Below are 27,519 nucleotides of genomic sequence, written 5' to 3' on the forward strand. Positions count from 1 at the left end.
CCAGACGCTGGGTTTCATCCCTGGTGATGCTCTGCCAGGCCTCTACTGCAACTGTTGTCAGTTCCTGCTTGTTCTTGGGGCATTTTCCTTTCAGTTTTGTCTTCAGCAAGTGAAATGCATGCTCAATGGGATTCAGGTCAGGTGATTGACTTGGCCATTGCATAACATTCCACTTCTGTCCCTTCAAAAACTCTTTGGTTGCTTTTGCAGTATGCTTTGGGTCATTGTCCATCTGTACTGTGAAGCGCCGTCCAATGAGTTCTGCAGCATTTGGCTGAATGTGAGCAGATATTGCCCGAAACACTGCAAAATTCATCCTGCTGCTTTTGTCAGCAGTCACATCATCAATAAATACAAGAGAACCAGTTCCATTGGCAGCCATACATGCCCACGCCATGACACTACCACCACCATGCTTCACTGATGAAGTGGTATGCTTAGGATCATGAGCAGTTCCTTTCCTTCTCCATACTCTTCTCTTCCCATCACTCTGGTACAAGTTGATCTTGGTCTCATCTGTCCATAGGATGTTGTTCCAGAACTGTGAAGGCTTTTTTAGATGTTGTTTGGCAAACTCTAATCTGACCTTCCTGTTTTTGAGGCTCACCAATGGTTTACATCTTGTGGTGAACCCTCTGTATTCACTCTGGTGAAGTCTTCTTTTGATTGTTGACTTTGACACACATACACCTACCTCCTGGAGAGTGTTCTTGATCTGGCCAACTGTTGTGGAGGGTGTTTTCTTCACCAGGGAAAGGATTCTTCGGTCATCCACCACAGTTGTTTTCCGTTGTCTCCCGGGTCTTTTGGTGTTGCTGAGCTCACCGGTGCGTTCCTTCTTTTTGAGAATGTTCCAAACAGTTGTTTTGGCCACGCCTAATGTTCTTGCTATCTCTCTGATGGGTTTGTTTCGTTTCTTCAGCCTAATGATGGCTTGCTTCACTGATAGTGACAGCTCTTTGGATCTCATCTTGAGAGTTGACAGCAACAGATTCCAAATGCAAATAGCACACTTGAAATGAACTCTAGGCCTTTTATCTGCACATTGTAATTGGGGTACTGAGGGAATATCACACGCCTGGCCATGGAACAGCTGAGAAGCCAATTGTCCCATTACTTTTGGTCCCTTAACAAGTGGGAGGCACATATGCAAACTGTTGTAATTCCTACACCGTTCACGTGAGTTGGATGTACATACCCTCAAATTAAAGCTGACAGTCTGCAGTTAAGGCACATTGTGTTTGTTTCATTCCAAATCCATTGTGGTGGTGTATAGAGCCAAAGATGTTAGAACTGTGTCGATGTCCCAATATTTCTGGACCTGACTATGTTTTCTGTGCTGAAAGCCTCAAGTTTCCAGTTAAGAACTGGTAGAAAATACTCCCTGAGATCTGCAACGTATCAGAACAGGCAATACTGAATAAGAGTAATATTTAGTCTGGTCTTTTGTACAGAAGTTCTATGCCCCTAAACTAGGTGGTTTCTACATTTTATTTTTTAATTGATTGATTGTTAAGGATACTATCTATTTTTTTCATGCTACTATACAGTTGCATTGGTTTTGGGGGATGCTTAGACAATTTTATTCTGGTCATAGGTAAGCCTAGCTTATCAAACACTTCAAAGAATAAAATAAAACACTTCATTTTACTTACGGCATAATAATAAGAGAGAATAATACATCTTATCTCTATCACAATCAAATAGGTTTTGAGTCAGTGCTACCATGGTTTCCAAGCCGTCAACCTTTAAAATAAAAATAGAACATATATAACATCTATATATTTTTCTGTTTACATTATTAAACATATATTATATTTGTATCTATGGGCAATTATGCAACTTCCCTGTCTGCTCTAAACCATGTTGACAAAGATGTGAACAGGATGATATAACTGAATGAATTATATGTTTTCTAAATATGGACCAACGTTTTAGTAATAATTTTCATAGTTATGAATTCTTATAAGAATACATACAAACAAAAAGAACTATAAAAATATTCAAAACATTATACACAGATATTTCAAAAAGTTTACACAGCTTCTGGACATTTTCTTATTACATAACTATATCTAATACAGCAATTTTCTTATTTCTGCATTAATAGTATTCATATATTTGTCCCTCAAAGGATTCTCTTTCAGCATGAATCCACTTTCATTTGCCTTTTGGTTTAATATACCAGCAACCTCTCCAATCTCTAAATATATATGCAGGTTTATCTGGGACACTTATTTGCCTTGTGGGAGAAATGGTTGATAGCACTTTTTAAAAAGAGAGATAGTACAATGTTTACTTGAGTCCTTAAACCTACTTTAGTTCACACAGCATGCAGTGCCTGCCATTTTTTCTCACTTCTACACATTGTGGGGTATCAGAGATTATAAGAAAAGAAGGAAGCACTTCAATGGGCTTTTATGGAAGTTGCAAGAGGTATCACTCATGGCTATCACTATCACAAATAGAGAGAATCACCCAGGGACAAAGAACTTGAAGGAAGAAAGGAGGAGCAACTTGCTTCCCATTCCTCAAAAAAGCCTAAACATGTAAACTCTCCAAAGGGATAAAGGGAGATAGTTGCTCCTCTTTGGCTGGTGATTTGCAACAGAGGTAGCAATAGCTCACTGATTGAATGAACTAACAAGACTTTGCAAAAATGGAAAGAGAGGAGAGTGACCAGAGCAGCTGTATGTTCTGAGGAATTGTCCACTGAGGTGTGAGGGAGGGACCATCTCCTGATAGGCTAATAGCAAGAGCTTCTGACTACCCAACAGGAATGACAGTGATTGGTTCCTGCCAAATAAGCAGAGATTGCAAGAGGATTTATTCTAGGTTTATTCCAGCCAATTCCAGATTCAAGGTTCTCTGAATGAGGTAACAGGAGTTTGCCAGGGGAGTTTAAGTGATAGTTCCAACAGATTTTCCCTCTAAGGCAAGAATTTGTACTTGGCTAACTTGAGAACCTGACAGGGGAACAAGAATGCAAGTTTTACTATTAGTGGTTCATAAGAAATAAAAATTAAAATGAACACAGCAAATCTACAACTGTGACTTGTAATGCTTGTGGCATGTTTGTCTTCCTGCCTGAAAATAACCTGATGAATATTTGAGAAATATTGAAGAAAAAGGCAAAAATTGAAGCTTCAACTGATAAGAATTGAATTTTTCAGTTCACAGAAAAGAAGCTCTTACAACAAAAGCCAACTGTGGAAGTAATTCTCTATCAATGAGACAAGTCTATTAGAAGAACAAGTGTGGTGGATGAGAGTAACAACTAGTAGCAAGAGACCCAGAAGATATTCAGCACTATTGAAATTCAGTTTTCAAACTCTCACAGGTGAATTAGGCTCTGAGTGTTCAAAAGAAAAAGAAACAATGCACAAAGGGACACGATGGCAGATCCCTAAAGGGCACAGTGGATGCAATTGTGCCCTGTAAGAAGACAAAGAGGAAAGTCATGGTAGTTGGTGACTCACTACTGCAAGGAACTGCAATAAATATGCTGACAGGATTCACTGACTCATGAAGTGTGCTGCCTGCTAAAAGCAAGGATCAGGAATGTGACAGAAAAATTTCAGTGTCTTATCGTGTTCGCTGATAATAATGCCTTCCTGTGAATCGTGTTGGAACAAATGATACTGCCTAAGGACTTTAAATTCTGAAGGAAGTTCAAGACACAGAGAATTCAGGTGGTGTTTCTCTTCATCCATCTAGTTTGTCCTGTCCCAAGCCAGATATCCATGTATATGGAGGAGTAATTGCATGAAGCTTTATTTAGATATAGTTATTTCAGGCAGCAGCAGGCACGGAAAAGGACAGAGGCCTAAGTCACCAAGAAAGATCATCTGGAATTGTGAAGCTGCTGTCAGGAAAGCAAAAGCTCAGAATGCACTGAGGCTAGCAAAGGATGGTAGGTATAACAAAAAGTCTTCTTCAGATGCTTTCAAAAGAAAAAGAGCCAGTATATTAGCTGTGCAATGAAGATGGCAAAATGGTGACAGGTAACAAAGAAAAGGCAGAGCTATTCAGCTCTTTCTTCTGCTCAGTCCTCTCTAACAAAAAGTATGTTTCACAGGGAAATTGTGAAGGGCAGGATGAAAGGGTAGGTTGATCCTTGAGACTGACAAAAACACAGTCAGAGAATATATCTTAACTTTTAATGAGTTTAAACATCCAGGGTCAATCAGTCTGACACTGATTACCTGGGAAAGTCAAGAGCTGAACATACTGTAAAGAAATTGATCTCTAAACATCTTGAAAGCAATACAATCATTAATAAAAATCAGTATGGATTTGTCAATAATAAATCTTGCCAGACTAATCTTATGTAATGTTTAAATCAACTATATTCCTTAATAGATTGTGGGAATGATGTAGGCATAACATATCTTGATTTCAGCAAGCATTTGACAAGTACTCTGTGACACCCTGATTTATAAACTAAGTAAGTGTGGGTTGGATTGCATGACAATTCAGAGACATATAGCTGGCTTGAAAATTAAACTCAAAGAACACACATCAAGATAATGGAAGCAAGGTTTTGGTGGGGTGCTGCAAGGATCTGTCCTGGGTCTTCTACTCTTCAATATTTTTATTGACAGAATGTTAATCAAATCTGCAGATGCAAAATCAAGTGGGATAGCAAATACTGCAGGAAACATAAATTTTAAAAAGATCTTGACAAGTTAGAAACTGGGCTTGAAAGTAACAATGACAGAAAAGGGGAAAATTCATAATTTAAGAAAAATTAAATGGACAGAATGGATGGCTTGGTAATGGTACTTGTGAAAAATTTATTGGAACATTAGTTGATCACAAGTTGAGTATCAACCAACAACATGATGTGGCTGCAAAAAAGATTAAATTTTACTCTGTATCTATTAGAGGCATATTATAAAAATTATGAAAAATAAATATTCCATTTTATTCTTGCCTTGCTCATAATTTCTAGGGCTACATCCAGTTCCAGGCACCACCCTTTAAGTAAGATGCAGAGAAACTGGAACAGCTTCAGAGAATGGCAACATGGATGATTAGGGAATGAGAAATTTAAGTCCTATAAATAAAGGGCTGGAGGAGATGGGCATGTTTGAAATTGAAAAAAGATGAGGCGGAGTGGAATATAGCAGTTTTCAAATACAAGAAATAACAAACACAAAAAAAACTTGGTTTAAGTTACAGGAAGGGAGATGCTGTCAGAATAAGCTTTCTAACAGTAACAGCAATTCCACAGGGGAACTCCATTTCTCTGGATGTGTTCAAGAAGAGCCTAGACGGCCTTCTATGGGATTCTTGCACTCAGCAGGAAATTGGGCGTGATGGTCTAAACTGCCCTCTCCAATTGCATTATTCTGTAATAGCTATTTTTTGGCCAGAAATAGTCACAATTCATGTAAAGGGTAAGTGAAATAGGGAAATAGTGCTCACTACTGATAAGAAAAATAATAGTGCCTTGAAAATAATCTAAAGGATAGGAAATCAAGAATAACTAATTACAGAGCAATTACAATACTGCCATCTGGAAGCTGGATTAGACAGTATTCAGTGATCACTGCAGAAAGTAATCTATTTGTATTGTCGAAGGCTTTCACGGCCAGAATACAATGGCTGATGTGAGTCTTCCAGGCTGTGTGGCCGTGTTTTGGAAGTTTTGGTTCCTAACGTTTTGCCAGCATCTGGCGAAATCATCCTGGGCACAGAGAGAACCACTCCTGTCTGTGCTCCTGCCCCCTGAAGATGTTGGTCACAAATGCTGGTGAAATGTTAGGAACCAAAACTTCCAGAACACGGCTACACAGCCCGGAAGACCCACATCACCCATAATCTATTTGTCCTTGAATATGAATGACTTAACAGTGATGTAGAATTCTTCTACTAATTCAATAATATAAATAAACCAAAATTAATAGTATACATGCCTCATTATTTGCAATACATCTGTTTGCAAACCATTCCAGTCTTTCTGGTTTTGCTCTTAAGCCAGGTGTCTGTAAAAGAAGATTTCCAAAATCTGTAAGTACTTGCTTTCTAAGGGTAACTTCTTCAAAGCAAATGATTAACATGAATTTGTAACTCAGCTCCCTGAAAGGAGAATATCAATTGATCACTCATTGGACATTATAATCAAAGATTCATATTTATCCTAAAATAGCAAAAACAAAATTTAATTTTTAAAAACAAAGTTCAGTGGTATCAATAATATAACTGTGCTCCAAACTGACTTTTCAACATAGGATATACAAATAAATAATACTATACTTTGAGGTGCTTATTCCTTGAAATATTCTGTACTGAAGAATAAACAGATCTTGATCGAAATATGCAAGAACTGTTACCTAGACAAAGAGGGCTGAAACATTTTTTAAGCCTTTGGATACAAGATAATATTCGGAAGTGGCTCAGGCAGATGCCTCCCTGATTCCTTGGATATAAGGAGGAGGGTTGGGCATGGGGAGTGTATTTTCATTTTATTTTGATAATGCAAGTTAGGCAGCAAGAATTCTCCAACACAACTCCAAATTTATTTTCCTTTCTGCAGAATTGCATTCTTGACACTCATTTCACAACAATCACTCACAAAGGAAAGGTGTATAGGATTTAGTAACCATTCTATTCTTACTATAGCAGAAATATAGTATTTTTCAAAAACAATTCCTTTGCTACCTCATTAGTTAATAGCCTATGTTATTACTGGGTACTTCCCAGTAAGCAGGAGGAATATTCTGCAGCCAACCTCTTCAGAATGCTCTGTAAATTCATCCATGTTACTGTCGAATTCCAATTCTACTGAGTAATATCATTGGTGTGTGCTATTTAAAATCCAATGGGCAAAATACTGAAATACTGGAAGTAAACTTTAACAGTGTGAGAAACTGAGCAACAAAACCTATAGAAAAACAATGCCGTAATAACACTGACACAGTAAGATTTTGAAAAACCTGCAGCAGTTAATCTCCCTCTCACATACAAATGCAAAAGAGAATAAAACATGACCATCAGAATTTCAACATGATCAACAACACAATCAACAAGAAACTTTTGTGTATTATTTTATAGTGCACTTTATACTGGCAATCAGGTACAACAACAACAAAAAGAGCTTGTTCAATTATTACTTTTATTTCATTCCTGTTTCTAGTTCATAAAAGAGAAAATAACCCATTGAGAACTATGAAATTAACATTTTACACACTATGCTCATTGACATTAAACAGAAGAAATATTTCACCTGAAATTGCAGATAATCCCCTTTGTGATATGGCAAAAATCAGATTCAGCATTCACCTCCAACTTTCAATATTACTTATGCTCCAACTGCCAATTATCTAAACAGCTTTAAAAGCTGAAAAAGTATATGTAGCAAATCCTTTCCTCTTAAGAAATTATTGCTGCACCAATCACTGCAAGGACCACTGAATTATACTATGGATGTTCTTGCATTTCATTTTGAAATGGAGAAGTGTTTTCACATATACCATGTTCTCAATTATTAAAATAACATCTAGGTCAGATTAACTAAATCTCTTGGACTTCCACAGTAGTCTGTATTTGCAGTTTATCTCTAACCATCTTACTGCGATTTCAACAATGACATTTCAATTATGACACCGAGTTATCTATAATAAATTATCTACTATGTACAGGTAGTCTTCAACTTACGACCACAATTGGGACCAGAACTTCTGTTGCTAAGCGATGCAGTCATTAAGTGAGTCATGCCCAATGTTATGGATTTTTTTTGCCATGGTCGTTAAGCAAATCACCACGGTCATTAAGTGAATCACACATTTGTTAAGTGAATCCAGCTTCTCCCATTGACTTTGCTTGTTGGAAGCCCCATGTGTTCTAGGACACTGCAACCATTGTAAATACATGCCAATTGCCAAGCACCTGAATTTTGATCATGTGGATTGAGGGGATACTGCAATGGTCATAAGTCACTTTTTCAGCACTGTCGTAACTTCAAACAGTTGTAAGTTGAGGACTACCTGTATTGCATTTTAATAAATTGTGTTTTTAAATTTGTAAATCACTCCAATAGAAATTATAAAGCTAACTTTATAGATTTTCCTTCTATGTATAATTTTGCTTTTTAATCATTCGTTGTAATTCTCAGAAATGTTTAATTTCTAATGGGTCAAAAGTATATTTTGCTCTATTATGTCACATTTACTCCTCCACTATCGTGTCAATCTCTCCCAACCTACCTATAGATTCTTATATAATTATTAAGGGAATATCTGCTTTACTGCTGTTGTATACTTTGTACATGTAAGAGAAACTAACACAAAGAGAAAATAAGCATTTTAATTATTTTATTGAAAGAGCAGCATGTTCACTGGCATTTCATGATTCTATTTATTCATCAAATTTATATGGCCACCCATCTCACAAAAAAGTGATGATACAATAAAATATAACTTGGAGGGGACAGGAACTGAAATCTACCTTCCTCAAACAAACAGAAAACCAAATATAAAGCATGTGCTAGTAAAAGCACCTTCTGACCATCCTGTGATAAAAATGTGTTGGCAATCTACTTGATATACAGGTAGTCCCCAGTTTAAGAACGAGTCTGTCCTTAAGTTGAATTTGCATGTTAGCTGAAACAGTATTATTATGTAACAGTGTATAAGTAGTACTGTGTAATGAACTCGAACCTTTGTGTATTTAACTCGAATTTTGCTATGTGGCTTTATTTTTAACTATGGGTCATCTGCAACCCAGGTGTTCTTAACCTGGGACTACCTATATTTGATTCTTAGAACTCTTTGGGGGGGAAGGTAAAAAGATCTGAAAGTTTGGTTATTTTGGGGAGAGAGTGGTAACACCCTATGCATCTGATAAAGTGACTAGACTATGTAAATAGATTCATGACTTTTTAAAGCGCCATAAAACTCTTTATTTTAGCCCCCCAGCTGTATGAACCAAATAATTCATGCTCTGCTGAGGTTGAGCCTTGCAAGAGTCAAAATGCAGAAATATTTCCCTACTCCTTCATTCAAATTTATTAATAAACCATTACCAATCCCTGACATGGAACAAAGCTTTACTAAATCTTATTTTAATTCTCTTTATGGTTTAATATGTATGCAGATATACTGAAATACATATTTCTAGTTCTCCATCTCTTACACACATGAAGTCAATTACCATGCTAAAAGCTAGCCATATACAACCATTGGTTCCAACTATCCTGCACTCTGCATATTTCTATCCATTAATCACATCAATAATCTTAGAAGCTAAATTTCTTTCGAGCTTCTTTATTTTACAAATAAAGTAACATTTACTTGTTTGCTTACACCATTTAGAGGCTGGGCAGCTTACAGCTTTAAAAGCAATAAATAATAAAAAAAAGAATAACTCATAGAATTCATAACAGCTTGCTAATATTTGTTTTAACTCTACCACTAAACTGAATTTTAGATTGTGTACAGATTAATACAAAAGGTAATCTGAATGAAAAGATGCTATAACCATTCAATCTGAAACCCAGAAATATTTTCATGTTTTTTTTATCATATTAAAAATATCCAAAACCAAAAGAGATTGGTTTCTCCAAAACTGCTTGGCATTATAATATATATGCGTGGCTACAATTTCACAATTTCTCTCTCTCTGTAAACCCAAAGTAGTTACCATCTCAGGTCTGACAGTCATCAGCTGCTTTATCTTCAAATAGCTCTTAAATCACTTGACCAAACATATCAAATAAATACTTAAAGAGCTACCAATAGCCTTGTACTGAATGGATATTGTTGCCCAAAAGAAGGATCCAAAGTTAGTGCTAGAACATTAATAGGAAAGATGGCACAACAACTGTCAAAACACTGAAAGAACAACTCCTCTTAAAACCACATCTCTTAATACACTGGAGTGTGCTTTTCAATTATTCACATTCATGAACTGTTATTTGCGGCTTGCACATACAAGTTACACATATAAACTGATAATCTCATATCCACTAGATTTGTTTTAACAATAAATTGTTGAGAAAGCCTCAATGGCTAGGTTTATACACCACTCTAAGGCACAAGCCATGGTTTATAAACCATAATAGCTAGGTTCGCACAGCACATTAAATTAAGCCCAAATAAACTTCTTATGAAATTTGCCAATGTCAGGGCAAGGGAATTACAGTAATCTGAACCAGGAATAGTCACTATATTCTTTTAAATCAGCCTTCTTTAGCTTGGTATACTTTTAGACTAACTCCCATTATCACTAACCACCACATATTTCCTGAATAGAAGATTATGAGAGCTGTAGTTTAACACATCTGGACAGAGTCAAATTGAGAAAGAATATTATAGGTTGTGAACTCTTGGAATAATCACATAATCATCTAAACAAAGTTCTGATAATTTAAACTATAATATACTCCCAATGTCTGTACTTGCAAAGGCAAGTATCAAATGAAAAAGAATTGTAGATAACTAACAAATTTCTCTGACGCATAAAGGAGGGAAAGACATACCAAATACTCCTAAAATAATTATTTAATATTGCTATTCATATAAGCTCAGGGGACTTCCATATTTGCACCAGCCAGTCTGCCAAACTTGCAGCTGTAGAATGAATTGCTATCATTGTGAATGTTCAGAATAGCTGAAAGCGCTGTGCTGTTAAGCCCACAGATCCACATTTGGTGGAGAACAAGACAAGCAGCAATACATATTTCATCAGAACACATGGAATTATTTGTAAGACCATATGAAAATATTTATTGAATCAAACTTTTCAGATTGTTCTGTTACGAGTTTTGGGGAGTTCTCAGGATTTTATGAAGAAAATATAAAACACTTATTTTTTTTCTCCCTGTTATTAAGATACAGAGTGTCTACTTTCACTTTCAACAATATTCCTTAGCAAGGTTATTTATTGCTGGATAAACCAATCTTGGCTTATTTTTTACTGATAACCAGAAGGGAAGGAATGAAACCAAGGTTTGAGATTTAAAATGCATTGCAGAGGGAACTTTTTTCCTCTACTGAACATTATGCAATTTAAATGTTCTCTAATGGCATATGAGTGCCCTCAATATTATCAGTTTTTAACATGTATGTACTCAGGACTCTACATGTCTAGCTCTCTGCTTAGAGATAAGTAAATAGCTGACTCTGGCATTTTCTATTAGGCTGGCCTGGCTCAATCTCTGGCTCTAAAACTTGGTCCTTCCAGACTCACTCTTCCAATTCTCCAAACAGTCTTTGTGCTGGGTAGATTCTCATGCTGATGCCCACCCTTCTTCAGCATACTTCTCTGGATTGTGCCCTGTTCTACTTCAGGAGGCTTCAAGCTCCACTTAAATTATTACTTCTGATGTAGATCAAAACTATTCAATCCATTTTGGGATACTAAATCAATAAATCTTCAACAGTGCATGCTGTCTAGATCCATCTTAGGTTTACTAACCATTCAACTTTTCCAACAAAGATCTCCTTCTCTCTCCTACAGGGAAATCTTTTACTACAAACTAAGCTAATGTATCTTCTTCCTCTTCCGCTTATCAACTTCCTAGAACAATTTTTTCGTTTGGGTGTCTGGACACCCTTTGTACTTCCATGACAGATTCACAGACTGGCATGGCTTCCTACAGTATGTCACCCATTTAAAACGTTTCCATAATATCTAGCTCTAATTTGTAGAAACACAAAATCTCAAGTCAACACTTCTATAACTTTTTTTTTAAAAAATCAACATTATTCTGAAACGCAACTGCCAGACAACCTAAGAAACAGCAAAGACAACACTCCCGTAAATCATTTATGTAATAATGGAAACTGTTGTATGTGCTTATGTGTGTGTATGTATGTATATGTGTGTAAAGATATATTGCAGTTCTTGGCTATCTTGCATACATATTTGAATGGAAATGAGGGATACTAACCTATTCAGCAAATCATTTTGCCAGATATCTGCTATATCTAGGGAAAATAATTCAAAAGCAGTTCTACTAATACAAAGACAAGATTTGGGAAAGAGTAGAAAAACTTCCACTTAAGCAGATCAATATATACATAACATTTGTGGGGTGTGATGTTGGTGGTCAAAATGAGAGATGATGCAGTGAAATTTTGCTCCAAAAATCTGGAATTAGCCAGAGTTTCTGTTATACAAGTAATAGTTAAAACAAAAATAACTGTGATATTTAGAGGAAAGGGCAGAGAAGAATAAAAACCACAGGCCATAGTGAACTATCATAAGCAGCTGGTCTGCAAGTGAGAAAGCAACAGATTCACATACTTCTTTCTCTCATCCAGCCAAGATGCTGACTGGCAGATTTTAATTTAATTCTTAAATAATTCCAGTGTAGAACTTTTTTCAAACAAAGAGTGCTTGCTTAAAATACAGATAGTCCTCACTTAATGACAGTAATTGGGACTAGCAACTCCATTGCTAAGCAATGTGGCTGTAAAGTGCAATGTCATATGACTGTGCCAACTTACAATGGCAGTTGCAGCAATTTTGGTTGCCATCATTAAGCGAATCTCACTCGTTTGTTAGGTGTGACATCATGTAATCACCATTTGCAACTTCCTACCAGCTTTCCCATTGACTTTGCTTGTTGGAAGCCAGCAGTGTAGGTTGCAGATGGTGATCATGTGACCGCAGGGTGCTGTGACTGTCATAATTGCAAGCTAGCTGCCAAGCGCTCAAATGCGATCATGAGACTGCAGGGATGTTGCAATGACCATGACTATGAGGACCGATTGTAAGTCTCTTTGTTCAATGCCATCATAACTTCTAACAATCGCTGAACAAGTGGACATTAGGTGAGGACTACCTGTATTTATTTATTTATATTTCAAATTTAGATACCTCCCATCTGACAAAAAGTAACTCTGGATGTTTCACAATAATGTATGTATGTATTCTACTTAGCATAAATAACCTATGCTTTGTATATATATGTTGGAAACCTTCTTAGAAGATACCGTATGTATGTGTATGTATATGTGTGTGTTTATGTGTGTGTTTGTGTGTATAATAAATGAATTATGCATAGAACACTGAATAAAATTAAAAGAAAAATGAATAAAATACCACAGTCTATATTAAAAACCTCTTACAACAGTCTGTCAAGACTAGGTAAGGACTAAGAAATCTTAATTCAAGGAACATGAAAGGAAAGGTAAGAATGCCAAATGTTTACTTTTTCTTCTGATAAACCAATAAGAAGGAATTTAGGGAAAATAAATGTTTTTGCACATGTTTGTGATCTGTTGAGACTCTACTTGCTAATTCCTAAGTGAAAGAAAAAAATTAAATGGGATTAAAGAAAGCTGACAAATTGTACACTATAGTGACTGTCAAAAGGAAAGGAAGAAAAAAAGCACAAACACAATAAGGGTAGACACTTCTTATACAGACCACAACACAGACATATCAGATTTAGACATATGAAGAATAGGGCACCCAAGTGGTAATGATACAAACAAGCATTTATGAAATAGCAAGAGGAAACAGTATTCTCTAAGAAGCAACAGGTCTGTCTGTTCCAGTACTCAGCATGACACAGTGGTCAGCCAGATTCATCCAGGAAGCTTACCAGTAAAGTAGGATATGAGGGCAACTGTCTGCCCACTGTTGCTTCTTAGCAACTCTTAATTAAGATAATGTACAACCATCAAGATTAGAGAAGAAAGTTTTGGGAAATTTTTAAAGCCAGGAAAAATAATCTTCCTCTTTCTCCCTATCATAAATTGGGAGGAGGGGAAATAATCCTCTTACCTATCTTAAAAGGTAGGTTAAACTTTCATCAATCCTTTAATTTGTAATTTTTTTGACAATTCAAAACTAAACTTGTCAATCAGATAATGTAGCTTTGAGTAAAATTAACATGAATTTAGATAAAGTCATGTGTTCTTTTTGGGCAATTATTAACAAACCACATTATAATTAAAAATATTCCTTAGAGATGTTTTTTTTTCCTGTTTGCAACTGAAAAGCTAAATTTCACATTTTCCAAAGATTAACGTCTCACCTTTCCTCTCACTGATGTGCAACTAGTAAACTAATATTGAGTTGGGGGCAAGGGGAAATGCAATTGATTTAGTAGCCAGTAAGCACAAGCTCTGTGATGGCCCTTTTGACTGCCCATTTCAATAAGCAAAATTTCAACCAAGACTTGTTAAAATATACTAATCCTTCATAGACCAAGTTTGTCACCTACCACTCTCTATAAGCTGCTTACTATAGAGGGAGGAAAAAAAGTGCTAAATGAAAGACCAAACTACAGCAGACACTGCTGTTTGGCTGATTAGACAAACATTACAAATAAATCTAAGCATAGTCTACAGCAAATTAAATTCCAGTGCTTTAAAGAACAAAGAATTTGTTAGGAAAGAGGATTAGCAATTTTACACCCAGGAATGCTGGTTTAATTTGCTTCACAATGTAATATTTATATGCAAATATTATGTGGATATTTAATAGGTAATTTAACAAAGTAAAGAAACAATTTGAATATACAGGAGATTATTTTATTTCTAACCATAATTATACATATTTTAAAAAGCTGCCCAAGGTCTCCCCTGGCTTCCCACCACCCTTACCTGATTAGATTTGAGCTCTATTTAATGTTAATTAAAACAAAACTAATTAATGGTTAAAAAGTTTAAATATATTCCAATTAACACTCTAAATAGCTGTATAATTAGGTTACTCTAGATATACTCCCACCTCAATGATCTTCTTGGCTTCTTTATATTTGCCAGTTGCCACAAAGGCAAAGAAGAGATCAAACATCATTCCCATTTGTCTTCTTTCTTCAGTGAGAAAGTCAACAACTGTAAGAATTATTAAAAGACTCATTAGGCTAACCATTAACAACAGAAGAAAGGTGGTGAAGTAAATAGTCATGTCAAGGAACACTCAAGAGATAGATAGGGTAAGTTATATGGACACTTGCAGTTTTTTATTCAAATGCCATTTACAGGTCTCTTACATTGATAAAACAAAGCACAATCACAGCTAGAAAAGCACAAAATTAAGCAATGACTAAATGGTCACAAATCAATTAGAAATCATCTATATCAATTATTTTTATGACAAAGGCTATGTAATATATAGAGATATTAGGAGACCTAGGATAACTTGTTCAAAAATACAGTAAAATGTTTCCTATTATTATAGAATATTATTTGGACCTGTAATAACAAACATTCCCAACACTATATTTGGTAAAAAAGCTGCATTCTGAAACAACAGAAGAAAGCAGAAATGGTTAATAGAAGCGACTAACCTTTCTTCACTGTTTCAGTGTCTCCCTTCTCTATTAATCCGCACAAGATATCATGAAGTCTAGGAAGAGCACCATATTTCCTATAGCAGTCAAATAAAACTTCCACAGCAGTTGGTAAGTCATCCCTTAAAAGAAAATCCACCAAGAGATTTTAGCAGGAAGGGGAAAAAACAAAAAATCTTAAAACAGTAATTTGAATATCATAGAGTAATTCATACAAAAATAGTTCTTTTCAAAATGTTCACACTACACAATTTTCTTTTCTAATACTATCTCCTGTAATGCACCTATTTTACAATTCTGGTCATTCATCTACTGTCGTTATTAAAACCTAATTTCATTCATTTACTGATTATAAATTTAAAAGACAACTTAAACATTTTAACCAATTAATGTACTACAAAATCATAATCTGGTAGTTCTGCCATACAGAAATATCAACACTCGGATGCTAACTATGAACTTGGATCTTAACTAAGCAGCATAGTGTAATAAGCTGACACATAGGAACTAAGCATATTTTTCCTTATTAACTGTGAATCCTGATAATGCTCATAATGTAACAGAAACACCATTGGTCTAATTTACAATGATGACGATGGTGTATTTAAGTAGATTAATTCAAAATTTAGTGAAAATTAATAGAAATGTTAGAGGTATCTTCAAAAGCAACTTCTAGCAGTTAATTACTGATATTTGTTGTATTAGATAACTACAGAATGTTTTGAGATTGAAAATTCAGCATGTCATATTTTATTATGAAACAAGACTGTTACACAATTTCATAAGCACTATTTTTTCTTTAAAAATTATTCAACATTCCCCTTTATTGTTTTTAAAAAGTTGCTTAAATTTTGTAAAGATTAATGCAAAATTAATTACAAATGTAGAAGACATAGTGATTTTACTCCAGTCCATATGAAATTGTAAATAGCCTAGCTTGTTGGATCTCTACCTTATCCCCTTTCACTGAGCCCTGTTTACAGAACATCTTCTGGCACCCCACAGAGTCATTTGAATTATTGTCATTTGGGGTGAAGACTAAATTACAGGTTAATTTCAAAACTGCAAGAGGATGATGCAAACTAGATTATTGTCATACAAAAGAAATACTAGGTAGCTACCACAGATGGATATAAACTTAATATAATCAGTGTTTTCTTCTGCTGTGGATAAAAGTTCAGTTAACACACATAGAAACAGCTTGGAAACTCCTCCCAACAGTTCTCTCTAGGGTGCAAATTTATACATTCAAGTTCTTTCTGTTTATGTTCAGCTTCTGACAGTGACTCTGAGAAGAGCAACAGTATCATCTCAGCTGCTTTCCCACAGTATTAAACTGATTGTTTAGGTCAAAGTTATCAATAAATGAATAATTAGAATGCCAACCAAACACATTAATAGTGTACACAAGTTCCAAATATATAATTCTGAAGATACCTAGCCTGTGTTTGTAAAATAAGAAATGAATGAAAGGTAAAAGGGTTAAAAGTAATATCTAAGGAGTAAAGCAAATATATGCACCTATAAAGGTTACATTTCTAAACTGTCATCTTGACTTAACATCTGGAGACCATTAGAATGACATCAAATGTTCAGTTTCAAGATTGCCAAATGAGAGTTCTCTAATCACATTTAAAGAATTAATTACATATATAGCAGAAAACTCTGGAATTAAAGTACCATGCATGCTATGAGTTCTTACCCACCACAGCCTGAATTTCCCCAAGTAACAGCTGCAAAAAAAAAAAAAAAAAAGCAGCAATCTAGTAATTCACAAAGAGGTATGTTCACTGAGTCACTCTGAGTCCAAGCTAAGATTTTTAATGAACCACGGCAAAAATTAAATGGAACCAGAGAAACCAGCCTCAACCAAAGTAGTGCTCTAATGTTATGCAACTGCCTTTTAAAAAACACCTTTCAAAAACAGACTTGCCAAGTCAACTACCCTACTAAGCTTTCTTTTTTATATATAATTTTTATTAAAGAAATGTTTAAAAGAATGAAAAATACAAATTTTGAAAGAAAAAAGTGTAAAGAAACAGAGAACAGAAAGAAAAGGCTTCCAATGTTCTTAATAGCAGTTACATTTATATTTTGCCCCCTCTAAGGTTACAACATAATTTCCTTCTTTCCATTGTCTATCCTTTCTAATCATCAAACCCATAAATGATAAGTTCATTTTTTTCATTTTTGAGCAAAAAGTCCATAAGGGGTTTCCAGTCACTAATAAATGTAGTTATTGTTCTTTATCCAATCATACAAGTCAGTTTTGCCATCTCTGCTAATTCTGTCATCTTCACCAGCTATTCCTCTGTTGTGGGTATTTCAGAGTCTTTCCATCTTTGTGCATATAATAATCTTGCAGCAGTTATCATATATAAAAACAATCTTCCATAGCTCCTTTCTAATTGTCTATCCATTAGTCCCAACAAGAAAAGTTCTGGTTTCAACTGAATATTAATCTTTAAAATTCTTTGTTGATCATTGTGTGTATTTGAACCCAAAATTTTCTGGCTTTTTTTTGCAATATTTACATATTCTAGATAATTCTCCTGGTACCTCATTTTATAAAAGTCTTTTAAATTATTGTTGTTGTTGTTCAGTCGTTAAGTCGTGTCCGACTCTTCCTGACCCCATGAACCATATTGCGCCAGGCCTTCCTGTCCTTCACTGCCTCCCTGAGTTTGCTCAGTTTCATGCTCATTGCTTCAGTGATGCTATCTAACCATCTCATCCTCTGCCGTCCTCTTCTCCTTTTGCCTTCAATCTTTTAAATTATAGCATAATGTAAATTTCAGTCCTCTCAGCCACATATTTTCCCATTGTTCCATCAGTATATTATATCCAAAGTTCCCAGCCCATTTATCATACTCTTTCACTTGTTCTTCAGTTTCAAATTTCAACAAAAGTTTATAGATTTTAGCAATTACAAGATCATTTGTACATAGGTCAATTTCAAATTCTGACTTGTGCTATTCAATTCCAAATGTTCTCTTATCTACCTTAAATCTTTCTCTTAACTGTGCAGATGAAAACCATTGAAAACTAAATCCCTCTGCAGTCAACTGATTTCTTGATTTCATCTAATATTCACCATACTCGTGTAAAGCTCTCTCTATATGTTAACCATCTCTCTTTGCCTGCTGTTTCTTCTCTATAAAATCCTTCTTGTGTTGAGACCCATTAAGGCATTTTCAGGCAAAATCTGGGTTTATATCTATTCCATATTCTCAATATGGCACTTCTAATATAGTGATTTTTAAAAGCTACATTAACCTTAACTTTATCGCACCATAGAAAGCTATGCCATTCAAACCTCAGGTTGTGCTCTTCTAGTTCTAAGATTCTCTTATTTCTCAGCAGCACCTACTTCTCCATCCAAACCAAGCAGCAGGCTGCAAAATACAATTTCAAATCAGGCAGTCCCAATCCTCCTCATTCCTTTACATCTTGGAGGATGTTATATTTAACCCTTGTCATACAAACCTAGATATATTTTTCTGCCATTCCTTAAATGGTACATTAGTTGTCAAAATAGGTATTGTTTGAAACAAAATCATCATTCTAGGCAATAAATTCATTTTCATCACATAACTTCTCCCCAACAATGGCAATTATAATTTCTCCCATTGCTACCTCCTTAATTTTATTCCATGTCTTAACATAATTGTTATGAAATAACATACAATTCATATTAGTCATAGTAATACCCAAGAATTTCACTTTTTTCTCAATATTAAAACCAGTGTTTTCCATCAATTGCTTTTGCTCTTCCATCCTCATGTTTTTGTTAACATCTTCATTTTCTCATTATTAATTTTAAATCCAGCTAATGCACCAAAATCCTTTAATTTTTCCATTAATATTTCTATTCCTTCCAAAAGATTTTTCAGAATTATCACCAAATATTGGCAAACACCTGTAATTTATGTTTCTCTTCTAATCCTCATTCCAGCAATTCTTTCATCTTGTCTTATATCTCTATTCAATATTTTCAGAGCTAAGATGAGTAACAATGGTGACAAGGGACGTCCTTGTCTTGTCCCTTTCTGTATTTCACAAGGTTTTGTTAATTCTCTGTTTACAATTATCTGTGCCTTTTGTGAAGTATACATCGATTTTACCTATTTAATAAAATTCTCACCAAAGTCCTTATCTTCCAAAATTTTAAACAATAAAGTCCAGTTCAAATTGTCAAAGGCCTTTTCTGCATCTAGAAAGATCAATGCAGCTTGTTTTTCATTATGTTGTTCTAAGTATTCCAAAATGTCCAATACATTTCTAATATTATCTCTCAACTTTTGGGTAAAACCCCACATTGATCTTCATGAATAAAGTCCTATAAAAAAATTTTGATCCTCTTGACTAAAACCATCGTAAATTACTTATAGTCATTATTCAATAATGATATTGGGCAGTAATTTTTTGGTAAAGTCAAATCTTGGCCTACTTTAGGTATTAAGGCTATATTAGCCTCTATCCAGCTATCTGGTATCTTTCCACTCTGTAAAAGAGAGTTCATCATTTATTTATTTTTTTTGCAAAGGTTGTAGTAATTCATCCTCAAAGTGTTTATAATAAGAGGCTGGTAAGCCATCTGGTCCAGGCACTTTCCCTATTTTAGCCTTTTTTATGGCTTCACAAACTTCCCTTATTTTCACAGGCCCATTCATTATTTGTTCCTGTTTTTTTGTAATCGTTGATAAATTTTGTTTCTTTAAGTATTCATCAACTTTTGCCAGGGGAATTTCTTCTCCTTTATATAGTTTAGAATAATATTGATGAAATATTTTTGCATATTTATGTTGTCTGTTATTACAGTGTTTCCAACTTGTAATTTTAACATTTTCCCCCCTTTTTCTTTCCTTAATTTGTATGCCAACCATTTCCATGGCTTGTTTGCAAATTCAAATTTTATTTTCCATAATTCATTTTTACTTCCATCTCTCTTATTGTTAACAGAGATAGCTGCCACTGTAAAAGTTTAATTTGTTGTGAAAGTTTTCCTTTCTGGAGATTTAATTTTTCTTTCATGTTTATCTCATCTATAATTGCTCATGTTTTCTCTAGTCTCTTCTTTTTGATTTTGCTATTATGTTGTATAAAAAGTCCTCTCAAGTAGGCCTTACTTGCATCCCAAACCATCTTTATATCTATACCTTTAGCAAGATTATTCTCAAAAAAATATTTTAATTTCTTTTTACAATCTTCTATTATTATTTCTTTTTGTAACAATGTTTCATTCAACCTCCATCTAAAGGAACTAATTTTCCTTTTAAATAATAGTCACTGGATTATGATCTGAAAAAGTCTTTGGCAATATCTCTACTTTATGAACACCAGTAGCCAAGTTCTTAGAAATCCAAAACGTATCAATTCTTGAAAAAGACCTATGTCTTTCAGAAAAGTAAGTATATTTTTTGAGCCACAATTTTTGTATCTCCATACATCTACAAGCTCTAAATTGTCCATCATATCAAAAAAGACTTTAGGCAGTTTACCTTGTGTTGTTTTAATATCTTTCTCAGAGGTTCTATCTTGTTGTGGGCAGATCACTCCGTTCCAGGCTCCCATTAGGCACCAATTTTCATATGGTAAGTCTGTAAGTCCTTTATAAAGTGTTGCTTTATCTTCATTTGAGGTATGCATTCCTAATATCAAAGTCTTAGCCCCATGTAAATTAACTTCCACCCCCACATATCTACCATAGTCATCAGTCAGTATCAATTCTGGTTGTAACTGGGGGTTTATATACAAAACAACTCCATTTCTCTTTTTAATTCCCACTGAAATAAACTTTGCCTACCTTTTTATAAATCAAGTATTTTTTATCCTTTTTTCTAATATGTGTTTTTTGTAGACAGATTACAACTTGTTTCAATTTTTTTCAAATGAAAGTTTTCTTCTTTTTTGAGGAGCATTGGCTCCATTTATGTTCCACATTAGGCATTTAAATTCCATAGTTATGTCAAGTAATAAACAGACAAAAGGGACAGTTTGAATTCAAAGGATTAACAGTTTAACAAAAGTGCTTTTGATATTATTTGGAAACATTTAGATGAACAGACCATACCTTCATGGGAATGTTGACTGTTTAACCTCAAAGAGAAAAGACAATTGGTGGATTTTACAAAGGGGGGGGGGAGAGAGAGAGAAGCCGGCTTTTTATTTTCATTTCTGTAACTGACTCATATTTGCTTTTGGATTACGAACAAGAATGGCAACTACTAGAAAGGCAGCAAAAAAGAATGGCAACTACTGGAAAGGCAGCAAAACTTGGTGAAGGCAGGAGAGGGTTGGTGGAGCAACCAACGAAAATGGGGATTACTCCACAGATATTGCAAAAAATGTTTGAAGAGATGGGGAGGAAAGTATCTGAAGCTGTCAGAAGTGATCTGGCTGCATTTGAAGGGAGAATGGAAGAAAGAATTGTAAAAACGAAAGAGGAAATGAAAGCAATTTTAAAAATTGAAGAAACGGTAGGACAACTGGCTGGAGAAATAAAACAAATTAATTAAAAAGTGGAAATTTTAGAAAGTAAGACAGAAATAATAAATAGAGAGTTGGGAAAGTATATGGATAATCTGGCACTACTGGAATTGAAAGAAAAAGAATCCTACTGAGCTTTTTCACAAATTACATAAAGTGCTTATGTGGATGGTCACCGGAGTTTCCCATCCCAGCAGTTTGTATAATCAAGATGAGTTTTCCTGATACTAAACTGATCAGTCAATCCAGAACCCCATGGCAAGAGCATACCTCCTATGAAAATTATTGAAGAAAAATAAAATTGGATATATGCTAGATACAGAAAATACTACTGCTGCTATTAATAACTGCAATAAAAATGCCCATATAAAAGCATACACAATGCTTACTGATTTAAAATGCAATTACACGGAACCATATAGCAAACTATTTAAGTGCACTGGATCGTGTAGTTTTACATATATAAATGCATATCGAAACCCCCCCACAAAAGTAGAATTTGTTTAAAATTTATTTATTTCATTACAATAACTATCATGCTGCCCAATCTTATGATTTGGGTGGTGTATAATAAAAAAAATTGGTGGTATCAAAATCAAAATACCTGTAAAGAAGGTAAACAAAATTAAAACACAGTTAAACTATGGCCACAGCAGTAGGAACAAGAAGATGGTTGCCAAAGTACTGTGCTAGATAGCAAATGCTTATTACAGAATGATTTTTAACATCTTCTTGAATCCAGTAGTGAGACTGCCAGGGGCACCTCTGAGGGCAGTGCATTACAAAGTGATGGAGTAACCACTGACGTGGCCTGTCTTCTGGCCTACACTTTTAGTAGAGCCTCTCTAAAAATCTTGACAGGGCAGGCAAAGTCATGCTCAATAATAATGATTAGTCATACAGAGAGGGTATTTTATTGCTGAGTACAAATCTACCACAACAGATATTTGGAAATGCAGCTATTGTACAGAAATTAGTAGAGTAGAGTTTAAGAAATTTCCCACTACAAACCACAGTGAAATGTGAATGCTGGAGAAAATCTGTTCTTAGAGGAAAATTTCCCACTGGACTATGCCTTTCAGCTTTTCAAAAAAATACAGCTTTCTACTTTTGATATCTCTGATCTAAAAGTTACTTTTAGTGTGCTGCTTCAGGAGCATATAATCAGATTCTATTAACCTGGAAGCACACAGATATATAGCAAAATGCTTGCAATTATTTTTTAAAAGAAAAGCTGAGCAGTCCCAAACAATTTAACAAATGAGAAATAAGCTAGTTTACCTAATCTTTGTTATTCAAAATACTAAACTGAAATAGAACGTAAAATTCTGGAGTTGGGGGAGAATCAATGTGGCCCACCACCAAATTCTTTATAATTTGATAATTAAAACAAAAAAGAAACAGTAAAATGCTCCAACAGCTTCTCACCATTTGAGGGGAAGAGCACTATTAAAATTGTTAATGCTGATGAGTATAAAGTGGTACCCATTAAGGAAAAAAAAATCAAATTTTATATCAACACAGAAATCCAAAATAAATGAGGATGATTAGGGAAGGAATAAAAAATAAAATGACAAATACTATAGTGTCTTTCTAAAAATCTGTGACATGAGTACACTTCAAAAAGTATGTACCAACGTTCTAAAAACTATATACCATTTCTGGTTATCTCACTTTAGAAATATATAGAACTGAGAAAAGTACAAGAAAAGGTATGCAAAAGTATTAAAAGGCTAAAATTATTCCATCTACTAAATAAAATCATACTTTGATTTGGAGAAAGAGGATCAATTTTCTCCAAATATAAAAACTGGAGTCATTTATAAAAATAAATGAGAGACTCTAGATAGATAAAAAGCACTTTTTAGCACATAACCTTTAGAAATAGCTACCACCAACTATAATGATGTCCACCGTTGAACAATTACTAGCTGTGACAACAGTAATTACCTTAGGGGACACAGTAAGACTCTTTATACTAACTGCTGGGGAACTTAACTGGGAGGATGCTACTGAACTTTTGTTGTTCTACTTGTGTGACTATTGATATATGGCTGGCCTTTCTGAAAAGAGAAAGCCAGCTTAAACGAGTGTTTGATCTGATCCAGCATGGCTCTTCACCAGTGCCACATAACCAGATAATTGTATTTTCCAATGGTGAAATCTTAATATAGATCAAATTACTTGTACTTTTTATTCTAAGAGCATAGTCCTGCAATTGTTCTTAATATTGTTTATACAAAAGCTGAAACTTTTTGCTATTCAGAGATGCAGTGCTACTTTTTTTTAAATAAAGCTGTTTCACTCTTACAGTATTTGCATATCTGCCAGAATTCCAGCTATATTTCAGTTCAAGCAGTACAGTGTCATAACTGTCCTAACAGCTCTATACTACAATATGCTATAGGGCTTCTGCCTAGATAAATATGCAGTCTAGATATGTTCTATTTGATTAGGAATTAATTTCTCATTCATACATTTAACTGAACACTGACTTAATTTGTGATTAAGCACATTAGCTTCTTTTGCAACTCATCTGTCTGAATCTTAACAGGAACTAACGTAATTGTGAAAATAGTTCATTTCACTAATTGCAAACATTTTCAAAAATGGCAACATTAGAAATTATCTGTGCAAATTAGAAATAATTTGTTATTTGTGAATTACAACGATAGGCTTGATTCCTTTCTTTTTTACTTCTGGCTTTAATTTATAATCAGTGTTAATGCTGAAAGATTTGTCACTCTCCCAACTTCAGCTTTTTAGTTGGTATATAAAAACCTGTACAAACCAAGGAGTCTGCTTGATAAAAAAGTAAAATAAGACTCTAAATATTGATTTTAATTGGAATGAAGTGTTTCAATGTTCTGCATAGCTTATTAGTGAAGTGGCAATTTACCTAAGGGTTTTACTAATTGGAATGCTCTCAAACCAGAAATCACTAGCAAGAAAGGAAGGTAAAAGGAGGAAAAGAGACATTAAGGGAAAAAGAGAATGACAAAAAACAAATCCCTCTGCGAATCTGAAGCATAACTTAGTATGGAAGGAAATCAATTCAGGAAGGTAAATCAGCTTAAAAAAATATTCTGTTAAGAGAACAGGGCTCTTAGAAGAGCTAAATGTCCCCCTCCCCCTTGTTCATCAGCTTTAAGGAGGAATCTTCAAGGAGACTCATGTTGCAATTACAACTAATCCTCCCCAAAAAATTAACTGTGTTGAAGGCTTTGTAATTTCCCTAGGTACAATTTAGCTGTCACTTACTTTAAAATTTACTCAAACATGAATTCCGAACAGCACTAACTTCACATGTCAAGTGCTTTCCAGCCAATTGAGTCTAAACTGGAAGTCAGTGTTAAACAACTGAATGATTAGACAAGATAGCTCATTTCCCTACTCTTTTGTTCAGAATAAAATGCCACATTTACATTATCAGGTTCAACAGGATTTTCTGACAGAGAGAAAAAAAAACCCCAGTGAACACTGTCCGTACTAAATGCATGAAGCCTGTCATTTACCAATCAGCCTTCAAAAAGTAATAGCAATGAATATAACTTAATTACGACCCAATGATCCTTGACGAAAAATCATCTTATCACTGTTCTGTTCCCCTAGGGCAAATGAACCACTTTTGTCCTTTGGCACCAAGGATGTAAAAATTTTAATTGCAATAATGGAGTAAGAGAGACAAACCATTGCTTCATTCTTTTTTTTTTGAAGTGTGTTGGAGAGGAAGAAAACAATCCATAAATAATGTAGACATTTGAAATAAATATAACAGAAGTTGATAAGGGTGGTGTATGTATAGATTTCTCCATACCATTAGGAAAATCAGTAATTTTGGGGGGGAAATGTACTTTGAAAAATAAGATTTATTACAATAAATTTCTTGCCCTCAGTTCAGATCTGTTTCAGAAAGAAACTGCTATGGTCTTTCATCAAGCACCATAGCACAAATTATTCCATAAATTACTGGAGTGGTCAGAAGAATTTAACTGTGACTGGGAGCCAGCTGCAGTTAAATGACATGTCATCAGGTAACAGCATTTGCAAATCAAACTGCATGAGTTTTCTTATAACTTAACTACAAGGTTTATATTTCAACAGAAAGGTATATTTTTCTCATCTTTAACTATATCCAAGAAAAAGTTCCATTAAAAAAAGCTGAACTGAAATTAGTAATGTCATTTCAAGACTATTTTCTGTACTACTGAAACACACATACCCATACCATTTTGTCAACGACTTAGGGAGCAGTTCATTTATACATTTATACTGCTTTCTCTCTCAATTGATTTCATTTGCCTTCAGTGTTACTGTCATGCAGCCAAATCTGACTGGCTATTTAGCATCACAATGACATCTTATTCACAATATCATCACTGACTGGTTGGGATCACTCCCATGATTGATCCAGGAAACAGGATCCTTACTTTCAGATTGGCTGAGTGATATCATCATGTCACAAACCTTATTGCCTGTGCGCGTTCATAAAAACTCTTGGAATAGCTCAGAAAAACTACTATAAATAGTATCAATATATTCAGTCGAAGGGGGAGAGGTCAGCAAGGAATTTTACATCAGGAATGCCAAATAAAATAAAACGGTTATCTATAATTTTTAAAAGATTTTTAAAAAATTAAAATGTCCAAAATTCTATGAAATATTATGTAAGAAGAAAGAGATACAATGTAATTTCCATAAGGTCTTATGAAATTATAGCCTTTTTAAAAAATTGAGGTAAGCCATGCTGCGGTACATGAAGTAGCCTGCCCATGCACTAATAGTTTCAATGGAAGCCCTCACCAGAGTATCTTCAGCAGGATGTAACTGGCCATGAACCTGTCAAAAAAGTCCTTCCTCTCTTCTCAAAGAGGTCTAATGTGTTTGGACATCTGAGTATTAGCTCAACCATTTTAAAGTGACATTTTATCTCTGTTTAATATATTTGCAGCTGTACTGCCTCTCAGTATATGAAGATAGCTCTTCTACATTTTACATAAAAAATTATATACCTTTTATTTGCCATTTTGGAACTCATTTGGAGAATGACAGTTTAGAAATATATTTAGATAAATAGCAAAATGGTGATGTGACTGTAAGATGTCCTGACTAAATAAAAAGATTTTTGCCTGGCTCCAAAAAAAACCCCACTTGACTATCAAATCAAATCAAATCTTTATTACGGTCAAAGACCAGCATAAACACACTTGACTACAGGACAGCTTTCCTAGGACTGCCACAGCCCTTTCTGGATGTCACCAACCTTACGTCAGAAAATGTAGGAACTGAAAGTAGGGATTTTTTCACAATGAGTCCGGTCAGGAAATAATCTCTTAAGATTGAGTAACAGACATTCACTTATACATTTTAAAATTTTTGCCATGTCTCTGTGTTAAACTGAATTATACACACTACCATAGAGCATCATGAGCCACTGAGAACTAAGGCTGTCCCATGTATCTGGCATTCTGAGGAAACTGAATGCATATATCTATGTCCGTATGTATGACTAGCAAAATGATCTTTGCAAATGTTCAGAGAGGCAGTATATATTGGAGAAATGGTGGTGGGTGGTGTGGTTTCCAATGCATATGTTCTCTTTGATAGAGTCCCTGTCTCTGAATTTTAGATCAGCCTAAGAACAGGAATGAGAGCCAGTTTGGTACAATGGTTAAGACACCAGACTAGAAACTGGGAGTCCGTGAGCTCTAGTCCTGCCTTAGGCACATCCAGCTGGATGACTTTGGGCCAGTTCCTCTCTCTTAGCCCTAGGA

At 34.7% G+C, this 27,519-nt stretch overlaps 1 protein-coding gene across 1 annotated transcript in view; it reads right to left on the reverse strand.

Moving 5' to 3' along the window:
• Window positions 1-27,519, reverse strand: part of LRPPRC (leucine rich pentatricopeptide repeat containing) — a 117,455-nt gene that overhangs the window by 31,775 nt on the left and 58,161 nt on the right. Inside the window, exons 23-26 of the mRNA XM_007424640.4 lie at window positions 15,254-15,378; window positions 14,692-14,798; window positions 5,922-5,990; window positions 1,656-1,746 (exon numbers count right to left, since the gene is read on the reverse strand). Of these exons, the coding sequence (XP_007424702.2) occupies window positions 1,656-1,746; window positions 5,922-5,990; window positions 14,692-14,798; window positions 15,254-15,378 (392 nt within the window). The remainder of the gene's footprint in view (window positions 1-1,655; window positions 1,747-5,921; window positions 5,991-14,691; window positions 14,799-15,253; window positions 15,379-27,519) is intronic.

The sequence above is a fragment of the Python bivittatus genome, unplaced genomic scaffold, assembly GCF_059951505.1.
Source record: "Python bivittatus isolate LINGU-HERP-01145 unplaced genomic scaffold, Pbiv_v1 ctg000020_np1212, whole genome shotgun sequence".
NCBI lineage: Eukaryota > Metazoa > Chordata > Lepidosauria > Squamata > Pythonidae > Python > Python bivittatus.